The sequence below is a fragment of the Onychomys torridus genome, chromosome 15, assembly GCF_903995425.1.
Source record: "Onychomys torridus chromosome 15, mOncTor1.1, whole genome shotgun sequence".
Taxonomy (NCBI): Eukaryota; Metazoa; Chordata; class Mammalia; order Rodentia; family Cricetidae; genus Onychomys; species Onychomys torridus.
Window position 1 is genome coordinate 1,123,769 of NC_050457.1, and position 27,526 is coordinate 1,151,294.

The following is a 27,526-nucleotide window of genomic DNA, read 5'->3' on the forward strand; positions in this document are numbered from 1 at the left end:
TTAAACCAAATTTGCTATATCAGTATAGTGTCATCTGTAAAATTACAGTTGAAATGTTTGGCCATCTTGGAAGTCAAATTAATCTGATTCCTTGGTCTCCTAGTATGCAGTATGAAGTCCCAGCACGGCTTGTACAGGGGTGGGCTTCAGTCACCATGCCAGTGCTGTCTATTAGAAATCTGGACCCCTGTAGTAGGAAGGGAGGAAGTAGCCAGCAGCATACAAAGACTGTACATAGGATGCAAACCTGGCCTTAGTTTTACTACACATTGTTCTCTCTCACTAAAATGCTTGGTAACTATATGGAAGCAGAAATTGTGCAACAAAGCATATAACCATCTAGAAATAATCCTTTGATTGGAAAACAACCTTTGAAACAGCACGAATTTAGTCACGATCATTTTAAGCATTTGAAATTTCTCATCATTTCCAATTGAGTAAATTCATTAGTACTGAGGGATCTGTACTCAAATATGCTTAAGAACTCATTTACAGTCTGAAACATGGCTGCCCCAGTCACTCTCACAGGTTAGTGGAAAACTTCCAGAAAAAACACTAGAGACCACCCATTTCCAAAGTCAACTCCCACTCATGAGAAACACCCTAAAGAAACTAGTTATGAACTATTTAAATGTTAAAATAGTATTTCCAAGAAAATGCTTTGTTTTTCAATTCCTATTTTTCAATATCCTAAAATTTTAGAATTTTAAATGCTGTGATTAGCACAGATGATCAGCATATGCTTTCAAGTATCAAAAGGCTACCACTCGATCTAAAATCGCAAAGGAACTTGTGGGTACCTACACTAATCTGTTCTTTACAATGCTAGGCCACCAAATGAGATTTGCCAATAGTTGTGCAATTCAAGTGATTAAAACACAAAAAACAAAATGCATTCCAGTAATCTTCATTGTCACAGCACAATTAAAATGAGCTTTCTTCAGATTCTAGCTACAGGAATTATTTCCCCTTTATTTTGACAGTATTGGTATGCAAAAAAGGGCTCTCTATATGCAATCCTAACACTACAGGATAAGACAGTTGAATCAAACTTTTGAAAAGCTGGGAAAAATATGCATATTAAAATCACTGGAAATTAGAAAAATATATTCCAGTACTAAATTACAGATGCCATGGTGTTAACACTAAATGGTAATCCATTTTTCCATGCCCAAGCTGTTGCTCATCTTACAGAATCATTTCTGCAAACATGTGGTATGAGAGAACTAACGTGGCCATCTAAGCAACACGGTCTCTACATCTAGCAGGTCTTTGATTTGCATCCTTTCTTTTCCCTTCCTAGGTGGCTTTGCTATTTCATACCAGATGGCCTTTCAGTCCTTGGAAAGCACTCAATTCAAGCCACTGACATTCTAATCTTAACAGATACAGTTAAAAGAAAGAATTCTTAAGCTTTTGTAACAAGTTTCTATTAGGCATCTTTTCCTTTGATTATCTTTATAACTGTGTACTATAGTCAGGCTACTCACTCACTCTTATCAACTTCCTGACTTTACATATTGATCAAGAAAGTAGTATCTGCTCTTCTGGGATAGAGTCAGAAGTGAGCTAGTGTCCCAAAGCCAACCAAAAGCATTTCTCACTGCCAGGAGTGGTCACTGTGGAGGCGCTAGGTGGTACAAGCTTCCCCTAAAGGTGGGAACCTCCACTCTGCTCCCCTGGTATCAGAGACTCTTCTGCTTTTCACTCTTTGGAGTGAGGTTTGAATAAGAAAAAAAGCATTTTCAGCCAGATGTGGTGGCACAAACCTTTAATCCCAGCACTCTGGAGGCAGAGGCAAGCAGATTTCTTTAGGTTCGAGGCCAGCCTAGTCTGCAAAGCAAGTTCCAGGACAGCCAAGGCTGTTACACAGAGAAACCCTGTTTGGGGTGGGGTGGGGTGGGGTAAGAAAAGAAATAGCATTTTACCCATAGGAAATATCCATAATTTCAGGGAGCCAGTGCAAAGTGAAAACATGGGGCCCTTCTTCAAACATTGTTAGGAACTTAACAACTGCACTTGCAGAGCACTACCTTTCTAAGGTGGGAGCCTGTAGAATCCAGAAGGTTACACTGAAGTAAGTACCAGCCCTGATTAGGTTTGTCGCTGATTGACAGGCAGATGTGGTTAGATGGTCCAGATGGGGCAGCTGTTCTTCATTATATTCATTTAAACACTCTTAGAACTGGAGCCAACTGGTATGTGACTGTCATCTGGCAAACTTCTTTTCCTACAACGTCACGCCACACTGGTTCATACTCCCCAGAATTCCAGTCCCACGTGGCTTGTAAACGGCTCTTCATTCAGCAGAGCCGTCAGTCAGACATGAGGAAATTTTTGTATTTATCCTAGACGATTTTTTTAAAATTAAACATCTTTTAGCTAGGATAGGTCTTAGTGTTATTAAAATGATGGGACAACCTATAGGAAAAGCCACTGTCCAACAGTTTTATATTCTAGGTAAAGCATTCAAGTCTATAGACTGTGCTCCCTTTTAAGACCACCACAGTTCTTCAAAGATAGCTAATAAGAAGCTATATGGTGATTTTTTTAAAAAATACCATACTGATTTAGTTATAAGAATTTTACTGGAACCCAGAGGTACCCATTCTTCAGAATAATAAAGAAGTGTATGTATACAAAAGCTCGGGTCACATGACTGCACAGCGACATTTCCGGGAGTGGATATACTTCCTGTACTCCGCCAGCTGCTTCAAGTACAAGTTTGATGGCCATCTGTGCTTTTCAACAAAGCTTCGTTCTTCCACTAAAATTTTAAGGGGAAACGAGTTAATTGCATATACTTTACTATTTTTTTTTTTGTCAAGATGAAATACAAATGATTGGTTGCTATGTTACAGAGGAGCTCAGTCTGTTATACCCCATCCTTCCCACAGCCTTCGAGAATCACTTAGAATCTGGGTAAAAGAAACCATCAGATTTTTACTAGAATACAATTTGTGATGACATGCACTGTCCCACCAAGTAGTATTTGACTGCTTTCCTTTTCTACTTCAATAAAACTTTAAGAAATTCATTTTTTTTCCTTGTGGATAACTTGACCTTTCAAACGCTATAAAGTATTCCCAACTCTACTTCCTATCCACTCACAGTCAACTAGCTAAACTACTCATTCCTGATGTTATTACCTATGCTCCAAAGTCTGCTATACTGTAAGTTCTTGGTCTTCAGGCTTGCTCCTCTAGCCTCCCTGTACACTGTGCACTCTGGATCCACTTTCATAGAAACCTGTGTTCCAGTCCAGGCTTTCACCCCAAGCTAGCTACACCCAGAGTCTACAAATCGATGACTCATTGTGGGTTTAGATTTTCTAGCTTCCCTTTTCTGTAAAGGTTGTCTCCACTGATTGGAGGGAGGCCTACCAAAGCTCTTCAGTCAACATTTATGAACTCCACTGTTGAGGCCCCAGGCTTCATCCTGCCTCTGTCACACCAATTACTTTAAACATCTAAGGGTTTGGGGATCCTTCCCTTCCATATGCATTTGCATTTCATTCTACTGAGTTTGATTTTGCCACCTGCTATTTCACTTCCCAGGCTTGTAGTTAACAAGGTCTTTACAGGATCTAAACGACAGGAAAAGCTACCTGCCCAGGGAAGTCAGTTCTCTGTTTCATAAGGAAGCTAAGATGACTTGAGGTGGCTTTTTAAAGACAACTCCAAACTGCATGTGGTGATATACGACTTTAATCCCAGCACTTGGGGGGTAGAGGCAGGTGGATTTTTGTGACTTTGAGACCAGCCTGGCCAACACAGTGGATTCCAGGAAAGCTAGGGCTACAGAGTGAGATCCTGTCTCAAAAGAAAAAAAACATACAGAAAAAAGCGACAGCAGATGAGCTCTGGTAGTAAAAACAGGAACCAAACAATTGTTTCATAAAACATAACACAATACTTAGCTAAATTAAACCAGTCATGGGAAAAAGGAATCCACAAACACCGAGGGTCAAATTTTCCTGTGTGTTAGTATATATGTCTTCGTTAAGAATCTGGTGTGTACAATCTAAGGTGGAATGAGCTACTTAGCTGGGATGGAAGGCTTGCCATGACATGAGAGATTGCCATCCTCACTTTCTGATTTCTAAATAACTTTACAGAAGAAGAAATTCACCAGGCACTTGGGAGGCAGAGGCCAGGAGGTTAGGAGTTCAAACCTTGGCTAGAAAGCAAAAAATAAGCCAACTCAAGACACACATACCCCATTTTTAAGGAGAGAAAAAGTGCTGTCAAGAGAGACAGTTGGTAGGACTCTAGTGACAATTGGAGAGTCCAAAGCTGACAAAGAATAGTCCCACAAGGAAGCTGTAAAGGATATGACAGGAACTTCCCAACTCCAAGCAGATGGGAAGGGGGCTAGGTATAAAATCACCACTGAAAGGAGAGAGGACTCCAACCCTTTGGAGTGGACATGTCCCCTTTGGAGGGCAGCACATGTCCCTTTTACTGGGCAGCTAGCTCCAGGCTTTCCCAGGAGGAAAATATACCCAGGGTATCCAAATCTTCCAGATTTTCCTCTGGAGATTTTAAATGGAAGTACTATATAAAAACACAATTTTAAATGGTGGTTAAAAAAAGTCAACACTGGTAGACCTGACTGGAGTCAGAGGTTGCCAGTTCGTAACTACTGGTTTAGTGTATTTCATGATGCTCTGTTACCCAGAGGACTTTTTCCTCTGATAAGGAGGAGCATACCACAGGTGTCAAAGATATGAACTCTCAGTTCCCACCCAAGGGCAAGACTGATCCCTGCCACAGCACTTGTGTCTTATATGGCTTCTCAGAAGACACCCTGCACCTCTGATTTGCCGCTGGGCATTGCACATTTTATAGGCAATTGTATAAGTAAGGGCTAATAACACTACTAACAGAAATTATACAGTCTTTCTCCCAAGGCTATAATTATACTCCAGGTAGCTCATACATCCATACGAGTGGAGAGAAAATAATCTTATTCTCTTAAAATGGTGGTGACCTAAGGTGGCACAGTCACAGTAACTCTAGGGTCACAATGAAGCTCAATTAATGTCTTAAGGGAACAGCCTAATGCTCTTTGTACCTGGAGCAAGCAGAGCACACCTTCTCTTTATGAAATGAGCCCAGTTGTTTTTTTTTTTTTTTTTCTTGCAAAATGTAGAGTGAATGATACCTGCTGTTGGCTTTGCTTTGATTATATTATACTACTGTCTTAACGGCTGGGTGCCATGCTAGGGGACAGGCTGACAATAGGCACATTGTTAAATGGCTGAATCTGTCAAAAGCCAACTGTAAGAATACTGGATTCCATGTTTCCATGTCAATATGTGGAACAGACTGAGGCCAAGAGGCCACAAGCGTCTTTATGTCTTGTACATTAGCACTAAGACACAACACAAACAAGACAGAGAGGGGCCCAAGAGCTGTAGAGTCAGACTTTTGATTCTCTGTTCTCAGATTCAACCACCCTGCACTTACTCCTTTCCCCCTACTCTCTCTGTGCCACCCAAAAGACCCTCAGACATCTCCAAGGAGATCTCCCTGTCCTTCACTAGGCATTCCTCTAGGTCCTTGTCCTTTACTCATTTTCCTTCGGCACCAACGCTATTTGTCTGACCGCCCACTCTGACAAACACTCCACCTTTGTTTCCTTTCCTACTAGGCAGTTGCAGGAATCTCAACCTGTTCTCTGTGGAGTTAAGACTGGTCTTGAACCAGGATCCTATTGCCTCCACTTTCCAAGTGCGGGGATTAAAAGCTTGCATTACCATGCCTGGCTGACTCATTTTAATCCTTATCATTTACCTTAAAAATTATAGTCTAATTACTTCCAATTGGCAAGATACATATATTTGGTCAACAAAAAACTGTTATTCAAAAGTTCCTATGTAGATATGTATATACAGATTCTCCAAATATTAAAGATGACATATTATAAATAATAAACTATTTCTATTTCTATGAAAAGAAAAAAATTAAACATGTTGTTTAAATTTTACTCCCGACTGATTTAAATGGCTAAAACTAAGGTCTCATTTATCATAAGCCAAGGGGCACCTGAGGACACTCTATCACCCTAACTCTCCTACCATTATAAAAAAAAAAAATTAAAAATGAATGGGTACTATAAAATAATCATTAGAAAACTTCTTGTGTAACATAGCTCAGACTGGTTATGCAACACAGGAGATTGTATGTCAAAGTCCTCAATTACACAGCAGAATTAAAAGGACATGTATAACATTACATTTATGTTTTTATGTTACAGCAACTGTTTATTAATTATATCTCAAATCTCAAACAAAGGCCATCTTTTTTTCAAAAAAAAAAAGGCCATCTTTCTTTTCAAAAAGAAAAATCAGCAGTCTACCTGAAAGGTCCTGAAATTCAGGCTTTTGGCTGAATATGAGGTAGTTAGCGGCGATGAAATGAAGAAGCCACGTTGAAAGGCAGTCAGAATGGTGGAACTGCAAGGAAAATGGAAGGAGACAAGTTATACACCTGTTCTGACCAGACTGCAGCCATGGTCGGGGAGAGATTGTACCCACCGGCACATGCCTGCAAGTGCTGCCATGTTTGGTAACTGTGGCCCCAAGAGGAGACTGGAGCACTATATTATGTGATAAGGTTAACTCGTCCAGCAAAACAGCCATGTCACCAGAAACCAGACAGTGTGCCAGAGCAGCATGGCTGGGCCTGTAACCAATGAACACTGAGGTTCTTAATGCTCCAATGTAAACTTTTCATACAAGGTCTAGTCATCAGGAACCACATTCATATCTCAGTGAGAACTGAGCATTTGCTCTTAGGAGCATTGTTACACGGAGCTGGATTTTCTGTACAATTCTTCTCCTTCTGAGTTCTGAGAGCTGCTAAGTGAGGGAGACTAAGAGCGATTTGGCTGATAACATAATCTCCTGGGGTCAACCCACACATGCACTGCTCTAGCCAACCATCAATCTGGATTATAGTGATCTGATGATAGGTCACTTTGGTAGCGTTCTCTGTTATTGTCCTTGCAGTAGATACTTAAGACTTACTATATTACGTGGACAGTTTAGTGGCACTAAGTACATTCGTATGGCTGTGCAAACAGTACCATTATCCATTTCCAGACGACTCAATCATCCAAAATAAAACTTATACTTGTTTAATACAATAACTCCTTTACCTCCTGAGGGCTTTGGTTGTACTGTCTGTTTTCCTTTCTGTCACTAGAAATCTGACTGCAGTAGGTACTCAATATTAGAGGAAACCACACAATACGTCCTTCTTTATTATACTTCATTTAACATAGTTTCTTCCAAAGGTCATCCATGTTATCAATTATATCAAATGTCAAGGGATAGAGTAAGCGCCTGTAGCTATGTTAATGGAAGCTACCAGACTACTGACCAGAGTGAACGACCTGGAACAGGAAGGCCAGGGTGTAGCCTCAGGGTCATGGCTTGGAAAGAGGAGAGGAAAAAGCTGGCTATGAAAACATGTTTCAAATGTAGGACCTGAGTTATTGTATATATTATATAGCATATATTACAATATCTTGGCAAGAAATGGAAGGTACCTCATTGTAAAATTAGGGTTTTGGCTGACATGGTGGCCTACACCATGAACCCCAGAACTAAAAAAGCAGAGGCAGGAAGGTGTCTCTGAGTTCAAGGACAGCCTGATCTACATAGAAATTTCCAGGCCAAGCAAGAATGTAGCGAGGCTCTGTCTCAAAAAACAAATCAACAACAACAAAAAAAAAGTAAAGGGCTTGGGAAATACCTGTGCTATCCTCTGATAAAGGGTTTCAACTGAAAAAAAGGCCAAGAATATGAGACAAAGGCTTTGAAAAGGATAAAGACATAAAAAATACAAACCAAATGCTATAGAACTAGAGCTGTTAAATATGGGAAAGTACCCAGCTCACAAAAAAAAAAAAAAAAAAACAACTCAGAAACAAAGTTTATACTCTAACGTAGCTAAGTATTACCATATACATTACAAATACGGATGTACATTTAATTGAATGTGAGAGTAAGTACACCTTCGTGGGTTAGACAGGGCTGTGAGCACTGAGATAAAGAACCCTCCCCTAAGCGGGAAGAAGCCAGGCTGAGAAAAGCAACGTCTCTGGTACAGTAGTGACAGAAAGGATGAGGAACACCTTCTTCTTGACGAAGAAACAGGATCCATGGTAGACAACAGAGCAAGGGGAGGGAGGGAGGAGCAGCAGTGAGGGACCCTGCAACTGCTCACCTCCGAGAGAAGACACTAGGGTGTGGCACAGACGACAACAGAGTGATGGGAAATTCAAGATTCGGAAAGCTACTGGGGAGCTTAACTCTGTGGAAGACAGAGAATGGGGAAGGACACCCCTAATTCTGACCAAACAGGCAATCTCAAGCCTTCTGAGAGGAAGCTGCTATGTTTCTGTTTTCTGTTGCTATACTAAACACCTATGATAACCAAATTATAAACAGAGAAGGTTTGTTTGGCTCACAGCCCTAGAAGTCTCCATCCATGACTGGTGAGCCTCTTTCCTTTGGCCCTGCAGTAGCAGGACAAGGCAAGCATTCTAAGCAGGGCAAAATTGTCTGCTTCATGCCTGGGAAGAAAATGAAGAGAGAAGGAAGGGGTTCCCCAAATCCCCTTCAAGGGCACTCTTAATGACATGAAGATCAGAGGCACGTGTGCATGCACACACATACACACTTAATAGTAAAAATTATTTTTTAGGGCTGGAGATATGGCTCAGAGGTTAAAAGCACCAGCTGTTCTTCCAGAGGTCCTTAGTTCAATTCCCAGCAACCACATGGTGGCTCACAACCATCTATAATGAGATTTGGTGCCCTTGTCTGTCATGTAGGTATACATGCAGGCAGTATACTGTACACATAATAAATAATTAAAAAAAATTATTTTTGAAAGGTCTTAAGAAATGAAACTGGGTTGGAGAGATGACTTGTGATTAAGATCAGTAGTTGCTCTTGCAGAGGACTCAAGTTTGATTCCCAGCATCCACAGAGCCACTTAGAAGCCTCTGTACCTCTAGTACCAGGGCACCTGCAACCATTATTGGTCTCAGTGACCACCATACATACATGTGGTACACAAATACATATGCAGATAAAACAGCCATACACATAAAAATAAATGTTTTTTTAAATTTGAAAAGAAACAATCAAACTTGGAGTAGATAAGTTAGACTTTTTAAATTGAGAGGGAAACTAAGGAGTCAGAAGCTAGCAGTGGGGGAGACAAACCCCAAGAATTTGCTGATAGAGACACAAGCCCGAGTGCAGCTGTGGAAGGCACCTTAAACCAGCAAGAAGTGACCACATGGGATGCACTCCCAGCTGTTCAGACCCGGACTCCATAGCATGAAGACTTGTTGGAAGATATGAAAGGAGTCCACTAACACCAAGCAGAGCTTGCCTAGCAGCAGGCAGCCTGGGCTCCATCTCTAGCACTGTACAACCTTGCTCAGAATCCCAATACTCCAGAGGCAGAGGCAGGAGGATTGGGCATTCAAGGTCATCCTTTGCTACACAGAAATTTTGGGGCTGGCCTGGGATAAGTGAGACCTTGTTTCCAAATAAATGAAGTAAAATAAAAATAAAGGAATTCAGGATGTAAACATGCTACCAAGAGGGAAACTTGTTCAAGTTTGATATAAGTATATCAGAGAAAGATAAGGGTTACTTGATTTTTAAAATTTGTTTTTAATCTATGTTAAATACATCTGATTGTAAGACTTGATTATGACAGATATGAAGTACAAAATGGAAAGTTAAAAATGCTCAGATGCTTTGGATAAATTTCCTTCTCTACCCAGAAATATTTACAATGGTTAATGAATTTGCTTCAGCCTGGAGGCAAGCTTTCAGCTGTCAGGAGTTCTGTCGTTTGCTCCAGCACGTGGCTCCGGTCAGCTTAGATGAAGACTAAGCTACCAAGCTTTTGTCAGCTCTGCATTTCAAACATGACAGGCAAAGATATGTGCTGGGAGCCAGACATGATTTTCAGATATCCCATTCTAGAGAGATAGACCAAGGATCACCAGAGGGGGTGACTCAGAAGGCTCAGTTTAGGGCACATTCAGCAACATCTGTAACGGGCTAAGGCCACTTGGCGTTTGGGCAGTGGGGAAAATGGACAATAGCACAGGTGAAGGGTCCATCAGAACCAGTCTTCCCTTGAGAGTGAGAGGCTGGGAATGAGTGTATGCTGGGCTTTTGACTAGAATTGTTTTTTTTTCTTGCATTCATTTTACATACTGATCAGTTTTCCCCCTCTTCTCCTGTCCCGCCCCAACTCCCATCTACCTCCCTTCCCACCCACTCCTCCTCCACCTCCATTCAGAAAGGGGCAGGCCTCCCATGGGCTTGAACATAGCATGGCACATCAAGTTGAGGAAGGACCAAGCTCCTCCCCACTGCATTTAAGCTAGGCAAGATAATCCAGCATGGGGAACAGGTTCCCAAAAGCCAGCTAAGCTCCAGGGACAGGTCCTGATCTCAAGGATAGGAGCCTTACAAGCAGACCAAACCACACAACAGTCCACACACATGCAGAGGGCCTAGGTCAGCCCCATGCAGGCTCCCTAACAGTTCAGGTCAGCTGTCTCTGTGGGTTCCCTCTTGAATAGAATCTTATCTGGAAGTCTGAGGGACAGATTTCAACACACAATACTAGTTTATTTATAGACTTGGTCCTGTCCTCTTTCATATTCTAGGGTCTTTAAAAATTAATTTTTATATATGTGTACACACACATATATACATATATATGAGTGTTTTGCCAGCATGTACGTATGTATACCTTATTTGTGCCTATGTATGATTGTGAGTCATCCTGTGGGTACTGGGGACTGATCTGGATCCTCTGCAAGAATAGCAAGCTCTCTCAACTACGGAGGCATCTCTCCAGCCCCTATATTCTCTGGTCTTTCTAATCACAGCTTCTCATAACTGACTTGTGCAACCTACATGTGTTTTCTAGAATTTGTAGCAGTGCAATTCTTAACAGAGAGGTCCTGGGCATGGAAGGAGAATGCAGTGACTCCTACTCTTACACTTTAAATTTTACTAGATTCCTAAGACATGCTGGCAAATTTAACCAGTGTTACCACTGAGACTCGAAATTATGCTCCTGAAATGAATGAACAAAGGAAGTAAATAGTTCCGGTAACTATGTCATTTGGTATATACAGAACAATCCTTCCATTTTCCTTTCAGTAACGCTAAGAAATATTCTTTTGGGAAGAAAATTCTATTTCCTGTAATGCACAGCCACACACAAGTAACTGGGATTAGGACCATTATTGAAAACAATTACGTAGACACAATTTCTAACCCAATGAATGTTTCAAAATTACTTCACCATAAAAACTGGTGAAAAGAAACTGTAGCCTCCTTTAGCCAAACTTTAAAATGGATACTAGTCTTGACATGGCTGTTAAAACACAGACAACAAAGTACTATATGTATATTTTAAATCAAAAAAGGCCCCTCCACCTACCCTCATCCTCACCCCTACCCCAAATCCTACACACAGGGCCAACCACCTTGGCCTTTTTGAGTAGGTCCACAATGTCAAGGTTCATGGAGGCCAGCTCCCTGCTGGGCATGCTCTGCAACTGTGTGATGATGAACAGCTCACAGATATGCTGCAGTCTGGAGACTTGGTACATCTCAGCACAGATCAGGAGACACATGGCCTGGAAAATGCCAGCTGGTGAGGAGTAAAGTGAGAGAAGATGGTTGATTAGACCACTGCTTTCAGAAATGAAAAGAAAACACACACAGCATGGGCTGGGTGTAGCTGGCATACTTTACTTCCAGCATTTGGGAGGCTGAGGTAGGTGATGCTCTGTGAGGATGAAGTAAGTCTGGTCTACACAGTGAGTTCCAGCCTAGCAACAACAACAAAAACCCCCAATCAACACACACACACACACACACACACACACACACACACACACACACACACACCTCTAAAACATGTGGACAGTTATCCTTCAGTGTGGACTAGAATTCCTAGGAAGAGTCCCATTAGTACATTCCTAACCTGTACTACTTTTTTTGTTGTTGTTTTGTTTTTTGAGACAGGGTTTCTCTGTGTAGCTTTGCACCTTTCCTGGAACTCGCTTTGTAGACCAGGCTGGACTCGAACTCACAGAGATCCACCTGCCTCTGCCTCCCAAGTGCTGGGATTAAAGGCATGCCGCCACCGCCGCTGCAGCCACCACCCGGCCTTGTACTACATTTTGTAAATAATCCATTTAAGCTTTCATATTCCAAAGAGAATCCCATCCCCAGCTCTCTAGAGAAGGATTCCAGTAACTGCCCTTAACTAACATAGAGAGCTAGCTATTACATTTTTCTTTCTTTTTTTGAGACAGGATCTTACTGTGTAACTCTAGCTGGGCTAGAACTCACAGTGTAGACCAGGCTTGCCTTGAGCTCCAAGAAATCTGTCTGCCTCTGCCTCCCAGGTGTGTGTATTAAAGGCTAATTTTTAATAAAAAAAAAAAAGATTTATTTACTTATTATGTATACAGTGTTCTGCCTGCATGCATGCCTGCAGGCCAGAAGAGGGCACCAGATCTCATTACACATGGTTGTGAGCCATCAAGTGGTTGCTGGGAATTGAACTCAGGGCATCTAGAAGAACAGCCAGTGCTCTTAACCGCTGAGCCATCTCTCCAGCCCCAGGCTAATTTTTTTATTAGCTACACTAAATCTCATCGTTTCTTCTCTCTTCATCCCTATCCCCATCCCAGGGTCTCATGTATCACAGGCTAGCCTGCAACTCCTTATGTAGTCAAGAGTGACTTTCAACTTTTGATCTTCCTGCCTCTACTCGAGTGCTGACATCACAGGTGTGTACAATCATGTCCGATACACTGTGCTGTGGATCAAATCCAGGACTTCGAGCACTCGAGGCAAGCACACCACCATCTGAGCCACATCTGTACTTCTAACTCTTCTTTCTTTGCTCTAGTTCCCAGGCTGATTATGTTGTTTTCACTATTGCAAAATAAACATAAAACCTAGAACTTTATATTTGTATGTGTGTGTGTATGCATGCATATGGTATCTGTGTGTATATGCATATGGCATCTGTGTGCATGAATATGCTATCTCTGTGTGTGCATGTATATGTTAACTGTGTGTAAGTATGCATATATAGGATCTTTGTGTGTGCATGTATATGTTAACTGTGTGTAAGTATGCATCTATAGGTATCTCTGTGTGTGCATGTATAAGGTATCTGTGTATGTGCATGCATATGGCATCTGTGTGTGTGTGTGCACACACATGGTATCTGTTTGTACGTGTGTGTGGAGGCCTAGGGTTGATGCTGGGTGTCTTCCTCCATTGCTTGTCACTTTATATATCGAGACAGAGTCTCTAACAATTTAGTCTGGCTAGCCAGCTTGCTCTGGGGATTTTTATGGGGATTCCCCCTCTCTACCTTCCTCACTGCTGAGATTGGAGAGCTGTCATGCCTACACAGCTTTTGTTCTGGAGATGTTACACATAGTTTTTACACTTGTGCACAAGTGACTTCCCACTCTCCCCCTCCTCCATCTCTGGAAATCACAGTTAAGTTTTGGTAGGTTTAGGGTTGTGCATATGGTTTAGTTGCACAGCACTTGCCCTGCTGTAACTGTCAACTGGACAAAATCTAGAATCATATGGGAAGAGTCTCAGTCAGGGATTGTCTATATCAGGTCAGCCTGGGAGCGCATCTATGGGAGTCTTGAGGGCCTTCATTGAGGTGGGAAGACTTGCCCACCATGGGCAACACCACTCCCTACACTTGGGTCCTGGACTGTACTGGAGTAGGAAAGTGAGCTGAGTAGAAAGGATGAATACATTTATTTCTCTATGCTCTTGACCATGGATGTGATACATTTAGCTGACCAATCTCCTGCCGCCCTAACTTTCCTGAAACAATGGACTTCAGCCTGGAACTGTTGTCAACAAAAATAAATGCTTCTCCCCACCCCCTATAGATTACTTTCTGTCTGACTATTTTATCACAGCAACAGAAATGAAGCAAGAACAGCAAATTTATAACTTTTATTATGAATAAATCTTTTGCTGAAACATTGAAAAATGAAACTAGATTTTAAAAAATTGAGTGTGCTACTACCTAATGCAATCACTAAAACAATAGTGCTAATATATAAACATATAACTCTTACAAATTTATTTATTTATTTATGCATTTACTTAGGTTTTTCAAGATGGGATCTTTCTATGTAGCCCCTGGCTGTGCTGAACTCACTATGTAGATCAGGCTGGGCTGGCCTCAAAGTCAGAAATTCATCTGCCTCTGCCTCCAGAGTGCTGGGATTAAAGGTGTGTTTCACCTTGCCTGGTGCATTTTAAAAAATTAGTGGTCAAATTTGTTATTAATTATCCACATTTTCCAGTATTGAGAAAATAATATTTATTTTCACTAAGAGCGAATGCTTTCATTTTCACCAAGCAAAAATAACAGGCCAGTCTTTATTAATACTGGCAGTAACAGCTCCAAAGCACAGCTAACTGGGAGACAGACAATTTGACTATAGAAGTAATTTTCTCCTTTGGAAATTCTATATCCTCTCATAGAGGACTCATGACTGATTCAAAAATTAAACAACAAATATAGGAAAATTGCCTATTCTAAAAAATCAAAGCAGTGAGTCTAATGGGAGGCATGGTCTGAAAGGTATGTTTTGTTTTTCTATTATTATTATTATTATTATTATTATTATTATTATTATTATTATGTGTTTTAATTTTATACATCAGCCATGGGTTCCCCTGTCCTCCCCACTCCCGCACCCACCCCTACTTTCCCCCCATCCCCTCCCCTCCATTCCCATGTCCTCCAGGGCCAAGACTCCCCTGGGGATTCATTTAAACCTGGTGGATTCAGTACAGGCAGGTCCTGTCCCCTCCTTCCAGGCTGAGCATGTGTCCCTGTGTAAGCCCAAGGTTCCAAACAGCCAGCTCATGCACTAAGGACAGGTCCTGGTCCCACAGCCTGGATGCCTCCCTAACAGATCAAGCTATTCAATTGTCTCACTAATCCAGAGGGCCTGATCCAGCTGGGGGCTCCACAGCTTTTGGTTCATAGTTCATGTGTTTCCACTAGTTTGGCTATTTGTCCCTGTGCTTTTCCAGTCTTGGTCTCAACAATTCACACTCTTACAGTCCCTCCTCTTTCTCGACAGTTGGACACCTGGAGCTCCACCTGGGGCGTGGCTGAGGATCTCTGCATCCACTTCCATCAGTTATTGGATGAGAGTTCCAAGACAACTGTTAGGGTGTTTAGTCATCTGACACTGAGCTAAATCCCCAACCCTTGTTTTTCTTTCTTTAGGGCTGCTGCCTGGCTTTCCTGGCCAAAGCCTCATCTGCCAGGTCACGAGCTGTGTTTGAGGAGGGTGCCATCTGGTGGCAGAATGGGAAAAAACACTCCAAGTTCTTCCATGCCTTGTTGAAAGGACTGTGTTGTTGTCTACAAAAATCTTGCAAGATCTGTTCTAACATGTATCTGCTACACATCATTAATCATTATTAACATTATTGATGTGTTCTGGTCAAAGATAACCTTTGGTTAGTGAATTTAGAAAGAGATCCTATAGTCCACTGGGATCCTAAACATTCCAGGGAGTTTTCAGAGATGTCAATTTTAGGGGAGGCTGACTTTGAAAGTTAGTAGCAGCCTTTAAACCTCACATCCTCAGATCTGGATGACCACAGAAGTCTCACAATATCAAATGTCCTGAAAAACATTTCAACCAGATGTGAGGACCATGAAAACTATTGTCTAGCCCTTTCCTCGTTGAAGAGGTAGTGCTCCCAAACTCTGAAATTAGAGCAGCCACTAGGTACCCCAAGTACCTTGATTCTCCAATGTCTAGGGCAATCAATAACCTGCTGTTACTGTGAGCTCCTGATCCCTGCTCTTCCATTTGAACTAATTGGACATGCGATGCTCTCCCTACATCACCTCCAAACTGCTTAGCAAACACCATGATATCAGCTGATAGACCTTAAACAAAACCGATGAATTAGAAAACGAACTATCAAAACGAGTGGCAAGAAAGAATCATGACACATGCACACTGCATACCTGGGCAACAAGAGTCTGTGTATAAGTATTCTAAAAACGACAAGAAAGTCTCTTTGGAAACACCATAAACTGGAATCAGGACACTCTTGGCTTCCATATAATTGCCATTAAACATGGCTGCCATCACTTCACATCGTGCCACCAAGATGGCCCTGTGGGCTGGCACAGTCGTTCCTGAAAGGTGAGGAAGGTACACAAAATCAAGATAACGTTGTAGAGTTGCCCATGTGTTCTACCTGGCATGCCACTGACCAGGACAAGCCAGGCTGTGGTGCAGAACCACACCCGGGAGACAAAGGGCACTGCTCCAGAGGCTTCTTGCAGCAGCTGAGAAATAGAAAAATTCAAGACTTGCCTTTGAACCAAACAATTTACAAACCAGGCAAACATCTGTTAGTTTAGATTTCCTAAAGACCAAAGGACTGAAATACAAATTTTGCCATGTGTTTTTATAACAAAGCATGCCTCCCAGGAAACAACCCCATTGCCCTTTGTGGCCAAACTCTCAAAACTGTCTTGGTCAGGCTTCTCCACCCCAGAAATGGAAACAGCAGAAGCAAACAACAAGTGGTCCAAACCTTACGGGGAGGAGCGCAGTCTAGACCTTAGAAACATTTGCAAGGTGATGACATGGTCAAGCCATCTTTGTTGTGCACAAGCGACTCCTTCTCTAAGACAAGCTTTGAACTGTGATGCCCTTGAGCTCACACCAGATACTGAAAATCACCAAACTGACTCTCTAGGGAGACTGCTGAGTTCTCCAAACTGCACAAACTTGCACCGCACAAAGACAGCATCAGATGGGGTCACAGGTGGCACAGAACTCGTATGGTGCTGAAACAGTTGCTATAATTTCTACTATGTAAGGAGACCATGAACCCACACAACAGCCTTCAGTTCCACAGATTGTCACTGACCACCCACTACCATGGTGACTGAAATGGAAGATGTGGAGATGAGGAGGGCGGAATGGGAATTCTAGTTATGGAGGATCCCAGGACTATCGGGAACCACAAAGCTGCCCCCTTCCTGAAAGAAATGTCATGAGCCAAACCACTATTTTCCATCGAATAATTTACTCATATATTGCCCAATTTCATAACATTTATCACAAGTATTTATTCTTTTCTAAAATATTCACAATTTGTTAGGTTCTTCAACCTTTCTAAATCTAAGCCAAATGCTTCTTGTCCTAGAAAGAAAACAGGTCCATCTAAACTCGGAGATGTTTCCTGAAGCCAATATTTCCTCAGGCTCATGGATCAACCACTGATACTCCCAGTGAAGCCCATGGGTTGGCACTGCGACTTACCCAGGCACACCGTGACCAGGAGCAAGGAACCAGCTTGAGAACATTGTACTTCTATGAGCAAACACCAACTGTTCACTGTGTCTTCCCTTCTCTACCACAACCCTCCCAGCCAGTATAATAGTACCATCTACCAAGAGGGTCAGCTCCCATCAGGCATGTTGGATTTATTTGTAGGGACCAATTAACAAGGAATTCAAATTGGCATTGCAATTTGACTTACAATTTTAGGATTTAAACTATTTCAAGATAAATAGAACATCATTTGAAAAATAAGAGCATAGCTTAAACATACTTGGATGGTCTATCATTTGCATTAAGTAGATGAATTAGGACTGACTAAACATATCAAATGGAAAGTAAACAGGGATGGACTTCATAAGGCTTGAAATTTTAACAGAGCTTTCTGTTGATAATGTTATAAGATAATGTTGGAAATGTAAAACCAGCTTCAGTACCTTCAAGCATGGTGTGTGTGTGTGTGTGTGTGTGTGTGTGTACATGCACACACAGGTAAACATGTCTCATATGGAAGCCAGAGGTGGACATCGGGATGTCTTCTTCAATTTCTTTTCCACCTTATTTTTTTGAAACAGGCTCTCTCACTGATCTGGAACTCTGTTTGGGTAGAATACCTGAGAGGCAAGCCCCCAGAATCTGCATGTCTTTGCTCTGGTGAGCTGCAATTACAGGCATGGATGGCACAGCTGTGGCACAGAAGGATGTCAGCTGGTTTTCAGATCCGTTTGAAGATCAGAATTTGGTGCAGGAAGGCACTGTACTTTCAGTTACGGGAACATGACCTCACAACCCTTTAAATAGCTCTTTTGAAGTCATGGAAATTATGCTTTGAAAATGTAACACAATATGTAACACAATATCCAAATAAGCTACCCGTTTTCTGTTGTTATTGTTTTGTTTTATTCAGTGTGATGTGTGTGGGGGTGCCTGAAGAGGACAGAAGACAGCTTCAGATCCTCTGAAAGTAGAGTTATAAGCAGTCATCATAGGTGCTGGGGACCAAACCAGGGTCCTCTTGAAGAACAGTGGTGCTAGTGTTGCTGGCCATCTCGCCAGCTCCTTGTTACCAGTTTTGAGCCGTATATTTATACAAACACCAAATGAATCTAATATAGTATTTACATAATAACTGGCAATTGACTGCTGGTAAAGAATTGTCTAAGGGTACAGAGGATTTTTTGTCAGAAGATAAATATGTTCTTTGGAAATGCCAGGCCTATCTTGTCCTATCATTTCCACTGCATGTTATGATTTCAGAAAACTTTTCTAAGAGAAAGAACAAGAGTGAAAGAATTACAGAGCCGATTTCTCCTCACTCTACACAGGTCACCAATGGTCTTTTTGACTTAGTATTTAAATAAAATGTATTTGTTGCACCTTTTTATTATTTCAGATTTCAACAGTGACATTTAGGAATGATGCTTGGTTTCATTCAGAGAAAGAAAAAAGACACTGTTAACCTCAAGAGAGATTTAACATGTACAGATATAGTGCCTTCAGTTGGACTATGAAGCTGCTTAGCTACCTACCTTGGTGTTTCTCTGGTGTATAAACATGCATGCACCTCTCACAAATGCATTATCAACAGTAGTCCCCTAGGAGTTAATCCTGTGATCCCCACTGGTTGGCCCTTTAAGGAGACTCTTCCCACCTACAATGAGTATAATGAAGCTGGCTTTGGACAGACACTTTGGACTTTTCAATTTGACAATTAATGTGAGTGTGCCATTACCAGGGTCTGGTTAGTCAGCTGGAGGAGGTCTTCTAACCCAATGAGAGGGATACAGATAGTATATGGCTGCTTGGTGGCTCCCCTTACCAGGATGTTTTAAATGTGTATCAAGGCCACTGTTATCATCCCACATTTTCAGGCCACAGGCTCACACTACATATGGTGCTGCTAATAGAGCCTTGGGAAAATTCACTAGTTTTCTTGACACATGACCAAAATTAAAAATAAGGAGAATCTTCCTGGGAAAGCAAAATGCTATGCTACCTGCCACATATTTCTACCCTAAAATTAGAATTATATCTCTCTCTTTACAATGCCCATCCAAAGTTCTACTTAATTTACTTGCAAACAACTTCTTTTATCCTTGCATAACTGAAGGTATTTGATGATTCATCTTTAAGATTATGCATTTAATCTATTAATGTGACAGAATTAAGTACGCAAGTAATCAGTAATGGGCTTCTAAGACTGCTCATCTTTATTAAAAATAGGCAGCATTACTTTCCACAAAGATGAGAAGTGACCTTCAGTTGCTCTGGTGGTAAGAATTCCCACAGTGCTTCGAGAGACACATCCAGCCCTAACTGTGGGCACCTGGTGTAGGTCAATTATTTTAAAAACTGAATTGACCAAGCAAGAGATAGTATGTTTTAAAGACAGCTGGCTTCAGATGAATTAAAAACAGGATCTTAAAGAAATACACAAATCCACTAATTCTTCATCCCAGGCATTTACAGCTGAACTAGAATGTGAGGGAAACAATAAGAAATGAAGCCATCCAAGGAATCTGAATGAGCAGAGCCATACCTTGTATTTCAAAGACAACATCAGCAAGCATCGGTTTATTAAGGAAAAACTTGAGTGATGTATTATAGAACCACAGAGGCTTTCTGGCTTGGTAGGTCTTGCAGTTCCTCAGGCAATTGATCTATGAGGAGAAAACACAAGCACAGGGGAAGCTGTTCAGTCTGCTTGGACAACAGTCACTACCGCCTCATGCTGGCACCTCTGATCACATCTCTGAAGGAAACTTTTCCTCAAGCTCTACATCTGCATCAGCTGGTGGCTGGGCACACAGTACAGGAACTGGCTAAGTGGTGGCCAGGGAGACTCGGGATCCTGAATCCCTGGCAGCCACTGATGCAACAGGAAGTTTATCCATATTTCCTTATCACCTGAGGCTTTTTACAGCCTAGCAAGTCATCATTTTCTTCTAAAGAATGAACATTAAACACACACACACACAGCGGTGAATTTTCATTTGAATACAGTTTTCTAATGCTAGTTATCTGTTGTTGTGTGTGTGTACACAGCAGAGACTACCGGAACCTGCAGAAAGCCCCCCACCTCCCCGGCCCTGGATCTACAGCTCCAGACACTCTGCCCACATCAACCTGACCTGTCACAACACATCTGCCTAGCCCAGCTGCCAGGCTCTTCTCATAGTGCCTTTGTCCATTTCAGCTTCTGCTGAAGTTGATCCAGACATCCCCTGGTCCCACTTCTAGAAGCCCAACACCAGCTCCCTTTCCTTGCCTCCATCCTTTTCTTTTGTTTTCCTCTAATTTTTCTTCACAATAAAATAAAACAAGTCTTTACAGCATTTTCAAGTAGAGTTGTCCAAAGTAAGCTGCAATCTTAAATTTTATGGCCATAATCTCTCATTTGGAATGGTCTAGTTAAGGCTCTTATTGAATTATTTTTACTCATTTTCTATCTATCTATCTATCTATCTATCTATCTATCTATCTATCTATCTATCTATCTATCTATCATCTATCTATCTATCATCTATCTATCTACCTATCTATCTATCTATCTATCATCTATCTACCTATCTATCTATCATCTATCTATCTATCTATCTATCTATCTATCATCTATCTATCTATCTACCTATTTATCTATCTATCTATCTATCTATCTACCTACCTATCTACCTATCTATCTATCATCTATCTATCTTTTTAGACAGGGTTTCTTAATGTAGTTCTGGCTGTCCTGGAACTAGAATTAGCTTTGCAGACCAAGTTGGTCTCAAACTCACAGAGCTCTACCTGCCTCTGCCTCCCATAGTGCTGGGATTAACGGCATGTGCCATCATCATCCGGCTTTTTGCTCATTCTTGATGACTCTATCAGTTCCCTGGTGTATTTCCAATCACGTCCTCATGAGAACTCCCATGCCTGGCCAGCTAGAGAAGTCAGGAACCTTTATCCTTAAGAAGCCCCACATTCAGCTCTGGCAATAAGAATAAGTGATATCTAATTGTCTGCCTGTGTGAATCTACTTTGAAGGGAAGTTTCCAATCTTTTGTGAAGGAGAAATATGATACAATTTTCTTGACAAGGAAAAGAAAACCCACTCCAGCATGAAATCCAGAAGTATAAGAGACAAAGATTCTGGTTCCCCATTTGGAGATCTCAGAGCTGATCCACAGCACCCACTGGAGGAATAGGTATTTAGGATGCAAGTTACTGGCACTTGTAAAGAGTGACAGCCAAAACCCATCCCAGAGTTAGAGAGCTAGCAGGCACTTCAAGTATTTTGTTTTAGCCCCAGTTTAAAAGAAAAGTCTGAATTGCTCAAAGTGGCAGCAATAATTAACAGCAGACTCAGAACTGAAATCCACACTCCCAAGTGCCAATGCAGTGTTATATTCCCATGACACACTAGAGAAACAGAAAGTATGGAACAGTGGAAGAGCCCTCCCACCTGTGCAGGGGATTAGGTCAGTGTCATGGATTCACACAGTCCAGTCTTCCCATTATCTGTCTTGAGTTGATGTTACCCTTGGGACCACAAAGGAACGAGTGCCAGTGCCAGATCAGACCCAAGGAAAAGACAGGTTCAGAACACCAGCAAGACTGTATAGCCAATGTAGATAAAGGTTATGAACCTGCACATTGTGAATATTACAGAGATATAAACCATGTATGAAGTATGTGTGTGTGAAGAGAGATGGAGAGAGAGACATTTTCCCCTGGTTCATAGATTAACTCATGAGACAGTCTAAATAAACAGAATGCAGGCATTTGCGCCTCCTTCTCTAAAGGATTACTTAGCTGAGTTAGGTTGAAAGAGAGCTATTAACTGTCCAATTCCTGTAAGGACGGCCCACCCTGGGGATACCTGCAGCATTGAGTTACTGAAACAAAATATCTCACCCCTTAATTCTGTGTTTCTCTGTTAAATTTTTTTCCTCAACTAAAGAAAATTAAGAATCTTCATGAAAATCTAGTACAAGCAGGTGTGGTTGTATATATGCAATCCTAGCACCAGGAAACTAAGGTAGAAAGCCACAAGTCTGAAGCTAGTCTGTGCTACACAGAGAGTTTGAAGTCAGTCAGGGCTAAAAAGAGTTTGAAGTTAGTCTGGACTATATAATGAGTCACTGCCTCAAAACAAAAAACAAAACAAAAAAACCAGAAAGTGGGGGCTGAGAGATGGCTCAGTGGGTAAAGACCCTTGCTGTCTGAGAACCTCCCTAGTGGAAGGAAGAATCTCCCTACAAACTGTCCTCTCAACTCCACATGTACCCTTTGGCACATACAATGGTGGACATGTGTGTAAACACACACTAAATGAATGTAAGAATGAGAAGAAATGAAAAACTAATTCAGTTTACATCTTTTCTACTATTAACTTTAAAATGTTATTAATGTAAGCCATAGAGTTAAGTCATCTGTTAAAAAAAAAAAACTAAAGGAATTTTGCCTTATATTCAAAGAAAATATATTTTGCTAAGCATTGCACTTAGCTTACCTTTTATCTACTGTAGCCAATTTGCTTATCAGAGAATCTGAAATAAGAACAAACTGGCTAAATCATGCAATACTGTTGTCTTAAAGTTTTACAAATCTACTTTTAAGACCTTTACAGACTCTGTATAATCTAAATCACTAGTGTTTTATGGTCATACAACATCAGTATTTTTATAATCCTGAACCCAGTTTGTAATTTTGAATATGAACTCAAGAGACTCCTCAACTGTCCATTTGGTTCAATATATTGCTCGGAACTCTTTAAAAAGTCCACACAGGAACAGCCCTACTCCCCAAGGTTACTTGGGTTAAAATTACACAGTGTAAGAACAGGTTCCTCCTGGAGGCCCAGATGCAGCTGAAGCAACCTCTCATTCCCAATATGGGATGTGTGTTCCCAGGGCTCCAGTGGCCTGTTTTGAAGGCAGAATTCACAAATGAACATTTCAAAGACATGACTCACACATACTTTAATCCTTACATAAATTAAAATCTTAGTAAGAAATACATATGTTTCTGTTTAAAATATTTAAATAGAAATGTATACACAGAGAAAACATTTACATTTATGAATTATTTAACTTTGCTAATAACTCAATGTTATAGTCATCAAAGTTATAATTCAGAGTCAAGGTAATTTACCTTTCCTGGTGTTTTTAAAATGCACTTAACCTTCTCGATTACATTGGAAACATCCCCTGAATCATTCAACTTCCTCCTGATGTCTTCTTCCAGCTCTTCCCACTGAAAAGCACCTGTAAGGAATCACAAATGTCCTGTGTGAATAGGAGCTGTGAAAGCTGAGTATCCTTCTAGATTATGAATGCTTCTTTAGTATTTTAATTTTTGTGGAGCAAACGTATCTCTTTACAATTGAAGCGTGTGTTTGACAAACAAGTCAGCTTGGCTTCCTCTAACCCAGTGGTTCTCAACCTGTGGGTCATGACCCCTTTGGGATTGGTGGACCCCTTTCACAGGGGTTGCCTAAGACCATCAGAAAACACAGATATTTACATATTTATGTAATTGTCATATTTATGATTCATAACAGTAGTAAAATTACAGTTACAAAGTAGCAATGAAAATAATTTTATGGCTGGGGGTCACCACAGCATGAGGAGCTATACTAAAGGAATTCAGAAGGTTAAGAACCACTGCTCTGAACAGGCTTCCTCCCTGACAGCTGCCATTTCTACAGCAGGTGTTCAGCTAGCAGCACTGGCCAGGATGAGTTTCTGTGAAAAGTGATCTGCTCCCAGGAAGAAGGTCAGTATGGCCTTTCCCGGCCTCACTGGTCTGGAGATTACCCTGCAGATGTGTGTTCGGAAGGCTGTGTGCACTCTCAGGCTCAGGTGGGATGCCTGCCCTGTGACTCTCCAAAACCAACCCAAGAAAGGCAGTGAGGTTGTCTTCTGACACACTACAGTGTCCAGCCACTGCAGGAACAGGTATTTTTCTGAGCTATGTCTCCATCCTGGCCAACTTCAAAGCTACTTTCCTGGACTCTAGTGTACCAATTCTTGACACCAACACTCAGAGGGCTATAGGCTAGTCATATGTCCACCTGCTGATCGTCTGGAATGACTACAGTGACAAGAGATTTTCCATTGAATTTGTAGCTATCTTTTCTGCCACCTTTCTAATCTCCAAGCAATAAACCTCATACATTTAAAAAAATGCCAGGAGTAGCAAATGCCTTGGGAACGAACCAAGGGAGCTCAAATTGATTCTCCATTCTAGCTGTGCATTAATACTGACCTGAAGAAAGATAGTTTGTAAAATACATCAAAGGAAATCTCATCCTAATTAAGTTAGGTTTTCTGGAGCTAGGGTTCCAGACACTGATACATTTTAAAACCTCCCAGGGCCCCTAATATACTCTGAGTGTTGCTGTTGACCATGTTCTCACTTTAAAAATCCCAGACATTATCAACACCCAGTTAGCAGCACACAGTAGGAGTATTTTTGTTCGTTTACACTTATCCACACTGAAGGAGAACACAGTTACATTATCGGTATTAACCTTTAATATTGTTGAGTAAAACTTACATCCAGTTAATACAAGTAAAGTTATATTAACCAAAGAACAGAGACATAATCCATTCATAGGACTATGTGCAAGGGAGCAAGCATCAAATAATCTAAACAAACGGGCAAACTGAGAGGCCACCTGGCTGTCGGCAAACAGACCCACCAAGAGCCAGTAACCAGAGGGAGAGCAGGACAGAGTCCTAATGGCACACTAACGAGCAGGCTGTTCCCAGACCTAGAAATACTAATCACAGTATCTTTGACACCCTAACTGCCAATAAAATAGTAATCCTTAGGCTATGGCTTCTTTTCTGTGGTGAAATGTTGGACATGAGATCCACCCCTGAACAATGTTTCCAGTTCATGGCACTGTCGACCACAGGCACAGTGTCCTACGGCAAGAACTTTGTAGCTCCTCATCTTGCACCGTTCACTGGGGTTTCCTAGGGGTAATTTCTCAGGCCCCTCAGTCATTTCTTAGTCTGTTGAAGATCACAGCACATTCAGGTATCCTATGCTATTTTCTATTGTACAGAAAAGAGCACGTTGCAGAATAATTCCAAGTATTGGAGAGAATATTATGCAAACTGAACCCAAAGGCTCGTCCACATGTTCATTGACTCTGCATTTTTCAGTAAGTGATGTGGAATTTTGGGTCATGGCAGGTTCAGTTCAAAGTCACATTCTTGAGTCCCTCACATGTGACTCAGGAATTTACAAGCCTTAAACTACCAAGTATTGTAAGAATGTTACAAGTGTATGATGTTTCAGGATAACTCCCTGAACACAGAAACTGCATATCTCATCTGCCATTAGCCCTCATCCTCAGGCATCACTTGTTAAATGCTAACACATCATATGATGTTCCTCTTATGCACAGGAAGGTTAACATACACCTGGGATGTCTCTAATTATTCAAAACTTTTGAAGAGGAAAACAAACTGAAGGCTTATATATGAGTATAAAACTCTAACCAGACTATGAAATATGTGCCTTCTAAACACAAAGCCAAAACATTCACATAACACAATTCCCAGAGGCAAAAGACAAGCCTGTTATTATCTAAATAGTACCTTTTGTGGTCTGGTTGACTGTTTTTTGTTTTTTTTTAAGGGCAGAAGATAGGTTTATTGTAGCTTTTCAGACCCGTTTGCTGTCCTGAGCAAGCTGTGCCATGGAGTTACATCTTTGCCTGAGCAGCCCCATGGACATAGACAAGCTATGTCTGTGGTCTTCCATGGTTCCCTGATACACCCTGTGACCTGTGGACTGTGAAGAAATCACTGCACAATGGGCCTGGAAACCTGTGTTCTATTCAGAGGTTTGAAAATGTTCCAAGGAAACATTTTAACTCCTTATTGAAGACTCTATGAAAAATGTAGATAAGAGTTTTTGTTTCATATGGTAAGAAATTAATATTTTAAGGTTCTAATCTATTAGCAAATGAGAATCTAGTGGAGAAAGCAAACACCACTGATATGTGGATTACTTTGTTTGGACAATGGGGTCTGTATGTGTGTGTGTTTGTTTTTTTTTCTTATAGTAAATATGCATTATAAAAACTGTGCAATGATGGCTTTAATATTTTTAAAGACAGAACTTATACTTTCTTTTGCTCAATTCAGATTTATCATTTGTACATAACTGAAGAATGGTTAATAAGAACCTGCAGAGCCAGTTATTCTTCCCTCTCAACCTGCACCAGGCGCCTTCTTCCGTAGGCCAAAGTCAAACCTACCCTATCTTCTGCAGAAGTGCAGAAGTACAGAACTGCAGATGTGCAGAAGTGCAGACGTGCAGACGTGCAGAAGTACAGAAGTATAGAAGTGCAGAAGTGCAGATGTGCAGAAGTGCAGAAGTACAGATGTGCAGATGTGCAGATGTGCAGAAGTACAGAAGTGCAGATGTGCAGAAGTACAGAAGTCCAGATGTGCAGAAGTGCAGAAGTACAGAAGTCCAGATGTGCAGAAGTACAGAAGTCCAGATGTGCAGAAGTACAGAAGTGCAGATGTGCAGAAGTACAAAGTACAGAAGTGCAGATGTGCAGAAGTACAGAAGTGCAGATATGCAGGAGTACAGATGTGCAGAAGTGCAGATGTAAAGTGCAGATGTGCCAAAGTGCAGAAGTACAGCTGTGCAGAAGTGCAGATTGCAGAAGTATATTAGTGCAGAAGTGCAGATGTGTAGATGTGCAGAAGTGCAGATTTGTAGATGTGCAGAAGTACAGAAGTCCAGATGTGCAGATGTGCAGAAGTACAGATGTGCAGAAGTGCAGATGTGCCAAAGTGTAGAAGTACAGAAGTGCAGAAGTACAGATTGCAGAAGTATAGAAGTACAGAAGTGCAGATGTGCAGATGTGTAGATGTGCAGATGTGCAGAAATGCAGATTGCAAAAGTGCAGATGTGCCAAAGTGGAGAAGTACAGATGTGCAGAAGTATAGAAGTACAAAAGTGCAGATGTGCAGAAGTGTAGAAGTACAGATGTGCAGAAGTATAGAAGTGCAGAAGTACAGATGTGCAGATGTGCAGAAGTGCAGAGGTACAGATG

The 27,526-nt window shown here is 41.3% G+C and overlaps 1 protein-coding gene across 1 annotated transcript in view; it reads right to left on the bottom strand.

Moving 5' to 3' along the window:
• Positions 1-1,858: 1,858 nt before the first annotated feature.
• Rhobtb3 (Rho related BTB domain containing 3) overlaps positions 1,859-27,526 on the bottom strand; it is a 51,497-nt gene continuing 25,829 nt past the window's right edge. The window contains exons 7-12 of the mRNA XM_036206838.1: positions 23,590-23,702; positions 19,991-20,111; positions 16,122-16,295; positions 11,548-11,714; positions 6,364-6,460; positions 1,859-2,767 (exon numbers count right to left, since the gene is read on the bottom strand). Of these exons, the coding sequence (XP_036062731.1) occupies positions 2,652-2,767; positions 6,364-6,460; positions 11,548-11,714; positions 16,122-16,295; positions 19,991-20,111; positions 23,590-23,702 (788 nt within the window). The 3' untranslated portion in view covers positions 1,859-2,651. The remainder of the gene's footprint in view (positions 2,768-6,363; positions 6,461-11,547; positions 11,715-16,121; positions 16,296-19,990; positions 20,112-23,589; positions 23,703-27,526) is intronic.